At 40.3% G+C, this 8475-nt stretch overlaps 1 protein-coding gene across 1 annotated transcript in view; it reads left to right on the top strand.

Annotated features, from left to right (window-relative positions):
* Positions 1-8475, top strand: part of LOC119412900 (glutamate receptor-interacting protein 2) — a 153335-nt gene that overhangs the window by 114484 nt on the left and 30376 nt on the right. The window contains exons 9-11 of the mRNA XM_037679936.1: positions 2117-2192; positions 6818-6963; positions 7080-7227. Coding sequence (XP_037535864.1) covers positions 2117-2192; positions 6818-6963; positions 7080-7227 — 370 coding nt within the window. The remainder of the gene's footprint in view (positions 1-2116; positions 2193-6817; positions 6964-7079; positions 7228-8475) is intronic.

Consider the following 8475-nt stretch of genomic DNA (forward strand, 5'->3'; position numbering starts at 1 on the left):
CAGGCTGTCCCTGTGATGGACTGGAGACCTGTCCAGGCTGTCCCTGTTGTAGATGAACAGATGCTCAGATATATTCATCATTTAACACGGATTCCTCATTTTTCTGGACTGAATAAAACGTGCATTGAATTTAAGGAAATGCAAACGTGAGACGTCATTTACGTTTGACCCATCAAAATGAATGCGGTCATTTATTTACAGAATCAAAGTTTAACATCAAACATTTACATTAATTTGGCAAATTATGAAAATAACAACATAAGCAATCAATCAGGAAAAATCATACGGCCATGATTTTTCCGTTGCTTCACCACAGACATTTATGAAAACTGTACAATTATGATCCTTTACCCACATGAATGTGGGTGAGCATTTTACACAGACATTTCTAAATATCTGGAAGAATTTCTACTTGATAGAAAAGTTTAAAGATGGAAAGAAGTTTAGAGGGAGTAAGATGGTGTGTGAGGGGTGAAATGTGTTCACCAGAATCGACACTCTCCGGCTTTCTTCAGCTTTTCCTTACAGTACACTTAGGTGATGAAATCGGCTCCTTTACCTGGAGATGTCTCAGGTGAGATTCCGTTTAACGCACCCTTTCAGCGTCTCAGTAGGATGCTGTTACTCGTCCGAAGTAATGGCGAGGCTCTGTTCGACACATATTCACCTCAGTGGAAAATGTTATAATCCCATGGAACTCGGAAGAGCTCTGTTGTCAGGATCATCCCGTCTCTCACAGAACTGGTTGGACTGTGTATCCAGCAGAACTCCAACAGCACTCCATCAGAACTTCAACAGAACCAAGACCGAGTAGACCAGGAAGTACTGACATTTTAAAGAGCTGTTTCCCGGTTCACTTTTGGGATTTGTTCATTGGTCAGAAACGACCAGACGGGGTGTGTTTTGTGACGTAAGAGGTTAGAGACAGCGAGAATTGTTATGAAACAGATCAGAAATGTTCTCACAGACAGAGAGAGTTTTGTTTTGGCGCGTTTCAGAAACAGGTGCAAAAACCTCTATATTTATGTCTGAGAGGATTCTAAAAACATGACAGTTCGTTCCAACAACTTGTTTTTGCGTTTGACTAAAACCTTGGACCAACGTACACTTGCTCATTCAAAAGTAGAAATCAGAAAAGGCATAATTACTCTGTAACAGCTTTGACATGAGTTCTAACTTTGCACGAGAATAAAAATCATTACACAGTTAATAAAATTGATTAGTTCACTGCAACATCTAAAATGGTTTGAACTAAGACATTTTGATTATCAACATTTGTAAAATAGTAATGATAATAAAAAAGAGAGTGTTCTTTCACATTGAATCTTCAAGAGAGAAAGTCTCAGGATGGGTGAACCTGTATTTCTGGATTCAAATCAATGAAATGACAGTCCCTGTCCCACAAGGTTCTTAAGGTCAAGATTTTTGACCTTAGACTTAGTTTTTGACATGGGCCTAGTCCACTACACTGTGATGGACCGGAGACCTGTCCAGGCTGTCCCCTGCCTCTTGCACAATGAGTCCTGGAGATTAGCACCAGTTCCCTGTACCCCCTAAAGGAAAAGTGGATGGATGGATGGATGGATGGATGGAGTATGTTAATCTTTTCTTTGCAGGTCTTGAGGTTTTGTGGATTTTTATATTTAATTTAAGGGTATTTTGTTCCAGGTCTACATTCAAATTATATATTTCCGATAATTGTACAAAACTGTTGTTTAGTTGTTTTTATAGTCAATTTATAAAGCTTTGTAACAAATCTAAACCACTGAATTCAAATTTTGACAATTTAGCTAAACTCTTTACGTTACTACATTTTTTTTTATATGTGGAATTTTTAATGTTTTTGTGGTGTAGCCTGAAGTAAATTAAACTAAAAATGGACAAATATCCATCAGAGAAAATAAAATGTGGATGAATAAAAAAACTTAAAAAATCAAGCTGCATGCCTTTTTTTTAGATTTTTTACAAAAAAAAAAATAAAAAAAAGTAACCAGGGATAATCGTTCAGTTTTAGAGCATTATTCAGATTTTTATCTGAAATAAAACAGTGGTTGAAAAAATATTTGTCATTTTATGTGAGTGTGTGAACAGCTTCCTTCTTCTGCTCCTCATACAGGTGGTACCCATGAAGACTGGCACAAGTCCCGCCCCTTAGTCGTCACTTACGTCAGGCCAGGAGGCCCCGCAGACAGGTACCCCACACACTTACATGAAAGCACATAGTTTTATAAAAAGTACTAAATGTTTAGGTTTCTGCACTATTTCAGGGCTGAGGAATGATTTATAGATATAATCCACTATGTTGACAAAGCATGCACGTGCCTATAGTTGTGAATGTTTGGAACAAATTGGTCTTGGATGACTGAGCGTGCATGTTTTGTTGTCAAGACAACGTGCATCATGTTGTTTTGGAGCGAGGATGTAAACAAAAGGCCAAAAACGTCACAAAATGTGAAGTAAAGGGTGATGCCTTGAGAAAAAGAAACGGTCTTCCTTCAAGTATAAAGTGAAAGTTGGACAGTTCCAGTCTGGAGGTTTGTTTGTGCCCCGAGACAAATGAAGACCAAGAATAACTCTGTCCCTTCATGTGACCATCTCTGCTGCGTCCACAGATATTTGTTACTCATATGTGCAGCGACATGAATCACCTCGATCCCTTTAACGCTGTCACCACGTGTCTGCCTCAGCTGTCATGTTTTTACTTATAATCTCTGACATTTTCATAGAAATGTCAGGTTTGTAAGCAAACAACTCCTGTAATCCAGTGATGATTCACCTGTCTGCAGAGCTTCTGCAGGAACTGTACAATATTCACAAACCAAAAAGAAAAAACTAAAATATCTGTAGATGTGTAAAGGAAACAGGTTCACAACACTGTCAGTTCAACTTATTGGAAAACAAATCTAAAAGCTACTAATAAGATATTGTTATTGATAAGACTGATTACACTTGTACAGATGTGGGTATGGAAGTAAAATAAAGGTGGGAGTGTCCGACCTTTATTTCTACACTTTAATCCCATTGAGCCTCGTGGACTCATTTACAAGACAGACCTGAATATACAGTTTGTATACAAGTGGGATTAAAGAAGTTGTTGTTTTTGTGCTAGCTGGAATTAAATAATTAATCTTTTTTTTTTTATTATTGTTGTTCTTTCAACACCAGTTATTTGTGTTCATGTTCTGTGTATAATGCAATCATTAGAAATAATGTGCAGCTGTTGCAAGAACATGTTCTGATTCTAAACCTCAAGTTTTAGCATTAAAAGTTGTTTTTTTTTAAACAACAGTGCACACCAAGATGATAATATCATTTTAAACTCATGCTTTCAGCTAACTCTTGCAAAAACTCTGAATAATTTAACATTGTTTAAAAAATGCACAATTAAGAATGCATCTAATTCAGTTCCACCAAACTTAACGTTCTAACTGGAGCCCTCGTGGTTTTGTCTCCGCTCATCTTGAGCGTTGCACGAACCTTCCTGCTTGTGCAGACGCTGTTGACTCTGTCGTTTTTTACTCCGTGACTTTAGCTGCGACAAGAGGAGATGGCAGGAATAAAACCCAACTCTTTCCTCTGATCATTCAGCAGATTCAGACATTTGATGTTAAAATTCAAAGATGTGCTATTTTTACTCTGCTGGCAACTATTTGTACAAAAAACAGATAAAAAATTAGGCCAGACGTAGAATAACTGCTTAAAAATAATAATGAATTACACAAATGAAGTGATGTCAAACTTCCTGTGGAACAGTTTAATCTGTTTGAGTGGAATTCAGACTAAAATATTAAATTTAGTGCAGATCTGTGAACTATTAGTTTTAATTAGCCATGGCCACTGAGATCATCTATAGATGCTTTGATCTTTTGTATAAAACCATTTAAAAACTTTATTCACAGGTTCAGAAATGCGAGAATGGGACCGAGATTAAAGATTAAATTCTTACTATCGAGTTATTTTGCCCAGAAGCTCATTTGACATCTTTCTAAAGGAACTCGTCCTCAGAATGTGGGTCACTCCGGGGGGAGAATGAGATATTCATGCTGCTTTATGTGCCATTTATATGCCTTTTGGAAAATACTTAATCCACAGCACCATACAGACTCAGAAGCACCTACATATTTAGCATCACCCAGTGGGAATTAAAGCACCAACTGAAAGACTGCGAGTGCCACGGGGCTTTTTATGCACGGCCACAAAAACCTGTTTCCAGAGCCTCATCAGAAACAGAAAGGAGCCAGCCTGCAGGTCTGAAGCAGGCTGAATGTCACCGCATTCATTAGGTCTGTTGCTTCACAGAGGCATTTATGTTGGAGTTGTATAAATATTCATTTTTAAACCCAGTGAAAGTCCACCCAGAGTCTCAGTGATGGTTTAGCATCATTAACCTGTTTTGATGATTGTATTGAAAACTGCTCAGGCTGTTGCTAACATCTGTCTTAAAATAATTCCGTCATGTGACCTAAATCCAGCTCTAACGCCTCCTTTAGTCTCAGCTTGGCTCCATCGAGATGGTAAAAACCGTCGGCTGATACAATGACAGCTCTGTATTACTCACTGGAGGCTGCATGCAAACAGTTCCTATCAGCCCTCTGCATCAATAATTCAGAACGCTGCAGCTTCATATTTTGGGAAATAATGATCTAATGTATGAGTGTTGCTGTTTGTAAAAGCTTTAGGAAAAATAGGTCTGAAACAAGAGAAGCATTTTGATTCTTCCAGTCAAATAAGAGACTTTTCTGTCATTTGAATAACTGTTATTCTGATGCTGCTCAATAATCCAGGGAGATTAATTTCACAAGGTTGAGTCAGGTCCTCTGGACGGATCCTTCTTAGTGGAAGGTTTTGTCTTTTATCCTAAAGACTTCTTCAGTCTGATCAGTTCTTCAGAATGAGACTGAAGAAGTCTTTTGTATAAAATATGACACATTTCAACACATGAGAATCCCTCCAGAGGACCTGACTCGGCCTTCTAGAACAGCAAGGATGAGAAATCAAAGATGGCTATGATCTCTATTCCATTCTTTTTAACCACTTCTCCAAGACTGGATCACAGAAGAACAGGCCCACAACAAAACCCAGACACCTCCCTGCCACCTCTCCAGCCCCTCCAGGATACTCAGAACCACTTATTGGGAACATGTGTTCAATTTCTTCTTCAAACTAATCACCGATCGGTCGGTCACAGTGCAGCAACTCAACACGTTTAGATCTGAGAAGACCCGCTGAAGTTCAACCCAAGCATCGGATCAAAGTAAGCCAGCATGGTTGTTGCTCTCTTTATTTCAGAAACTTCTGATCTACTGGGATTTTCACACACAACTGTTTCTAGAGTTTAAAAGAATGGTCATGAAAAGAAAAATATCCTGTCAGTAGATGTGGAGGAAAAATGTGTTAAAGGACAACGAGAAGTCTGGGTCCAGATAACAAAAAGCTCCAAGTAACAGCCACCTGTTCAAGCAAGGTTTGCAGAACACCATCTCTAAATGCACTTTACCTCACACTTTAGAGCAGATGATCTCCAGCAGCAGAAACCCTGCATCATGTTCTGTGTTGAACCCAAGTGCAGACAGACTCAGGAAAACTCAAAGGTCAAATAAAAGATTCTAATTTATTAGAAAAATAAAGAAAGGCTGACGTGGCAGCAAACCTTACAAAGATCCAGGATCGAAAACCAAACGGAGGAGCAGAACACACATGGCTGAGAGAAGCACAATCCACAGACAATGAGGAAACACAAAGACGCTGAACTTAAAGGGACTCTGATGAGACAGTGATGAACACCTGGGGTGATGGGGATGGAGAACAGGTGAAGCAGGATCTGGCAGCATGGGCGCAGAAACACCAGCTAAAGAAATGAAACTAAGTTCTCACAACGTGGAGCCACTCCCCAGACTCGTCAACACTGGAAAAAGATTATAAAAACATTTATACACTGGTCTGAACTCACTGGACTCCATCAGGCTCCACCTTTGGGATGTGGTGGAGCGGAAGATGAACATCAGGTATCATGGATCAGCTGGCATCGTATCAGTATGGGTCCACATCTTGAAGGAATGTTTCCAACACCTTGTTAATTAAAGCAGTTATGGATGCTAAAACCAAAACAAGTCAGTGCTCGTGAGGTGAGCTTTAAAATGTCTGTTAGATGTGTAATAGATCTCTGATCTCCTCAGCCACCATCTCTAAGGATGATCCTGCTCACCCTGCAGAGAAACTTCATTTCAGTTGCTTGTATTGGAATCTTGTTTCTTTTTTAATCCATACTTCATGACTAAGATGAAGGTTGTAAAGCAGACAACTCAGTAAACAGAGCTCCATGGTTTGGCTCAGATCCTTATTCACTACAACAGAACGGAGCAACACCCTGATTACTATGAACAAAGCCTTAATCTGTTGGTCCAGCTCTCACTCTGTTTGAAATAGATCTAAAAGAAAAACTAAAACTTCTCTGCTTGAGGCAAAGACTCATCCCTGTCGATTTATTTAACTAAATACAAATTAAAATGATTGATTTAAAGTTAAATTAGTTTTAATATGAATCTCTTCAGAATATAGAACAACATCCAAATGAATGAACAGATGCGGTCTTTTGCAATTTACAAGCCATTAAAGTGCCAGTTGTGTTGAGCAGCTGCAGGCAGAGGTTCCAAAGCAGATCTCATGTTGGTCATCAGGAAATATGACAAGTGACATGTTGAGAAACTTTTAGGAATGTGATACAAAGACTTCTACAAGTGCATAAACTTCAAACATTAGACCAGATTTTGACCTTGTTGGGTTCTTTACTTAAAGCTCGTTTTGTTTGTGTGTCCAGAGAAGGCACGCTGAGTCCAGGTGACCGCCTGCTAAGTGTGGACGGCGTGCCGCTGCACAACGCCAGCCACAGTGACGCCCTCAGTGTGTTGGCTCAGTGCGGCCAGGAGGCCCTGTTCCAGATCGAGTACGACGTCACCATCATGGGTGAGACTCAAACCTGCAGGGACATTTACGCTCCAGAACAGACACAGTTATGAAGCAGTAGGAAACAACTTCACTGTACAGCAAAATTATTTAGTATACTTTTTATTTTTCGTCAGACACAGTGACGAACGCCTCTGGTCCATTGTTGGTGGAGATTGCCAAACCACCAGGAGCGACACTGGGCATCACGCTGACGTCTGCAAATCACAGGAACAAACAAGTCATAGTGATCGACAGGGTCAAACCTGCCAGTGTAGTGGACAGGTATGAACACACAGCTTGTGTTTATTGTTGATTTGTCATATGAAGGTCAACACAAGGTCAACGGTGCAATGAAACGTTCAGGACGACAAGAACCACCTCAACTCGCCAAAACAACCAAACAAGAAATACAAAACACCGAAGTTTCTTTATTTGTCATTCACATCACATGTGGTACATGTGGTGGAACCAGATTATGTTCACAGGGTCCCAGTGACATTCAACAATAAAATGTTGAACTAAGAAAAACATTAACTACATATACACTAAACACTAATACTACAAAACTAACACACAGAACAGCAGCACGAACATGAGTCTGTGTGAGCAGATGAACACGAACGAGCATAGCAGCATGAAACAGATCAGCAGCAACATGAAACAGATCAGCAGCAACATGAAACAGATCAGCAGCAACATGAAACAGATCAGCAGCAACATGATGTGATTTTTCACAGTGATTATTCTGGTTAGAGATTCATGAGTCTAACAGCCTCAGGGTAGAAGCTGTTCCTCAGTCTAGTGGTTCTACACTTAATGCTCCTCAACCTCCTTCCTGAGGGGAGCGGGGCAAAAAGTATGTGTGCTGGGTGAGTGTGGTCCTTCATGATGCAGGTGGCCCTCTTCCTGCATCTGGAGGTGTAGATGTCTGTGATGGTGGGGAGACTGACTCCAACAGATTTCTGTGCAGCCTTCACCACTCTCTGCAAAGCTTTTCTTTCTGCAGCTGTGCAGCCTCCATGCCACACGTTGATGCTGGAGCACAGGATGCTCTCCACTGCACACCTGTAGAAGGAGGTGAGGACTGAGCTTCCAGACCAGCTCGCCTCAGCCGCCTGAGGAAGTAGAGTCTCTGATGAGCTTTCTTCATCAGGCTGGTGGTGTTGTTGCTCCAGCTGAGGTTGTTGTTCAGGTGCACACCCAAGTTCTTGTAGCTGGAGACCACCTAAATTGTAAAAGAAATACAACATGTACAAGGTCCAAAAGAAAAATAGTAAACAATGTGGTACAATACAACGGTGCAAGTAGGATAAATCAGTACAAACACAAATGTCACAGAAGACATAGACAGACAACAGTACACAGCAATAAAAAGCTATAAAAATAGTGTTATAAACACACTGTTACTGATAAGTGAGGTTCGGTTAGTAACATGTTCCTGTTAGCAGTGTGGTCCTGTTAGCAGTGTGGTCCTGTTAGCAACGTGGTCCTGTTAGCAGTGTGGTCCTGTTAGCAGTGTGGTTCTGTTAG

The sequence above is a fragment of the Nematolebias whitei genome, chromosome 7, assembly GCF_014905685.2.
Source record: "Nematolebias whitei isolate Nwh7 chromosome 7, NemWhi1, whole genome shotgun sequence".
NCBI lineage: Eukaryota > Metazoa > Chordata > Actinopteri > Cyprinodontiformes > Rivulidae > Nematolebias > Nematolebias whitei.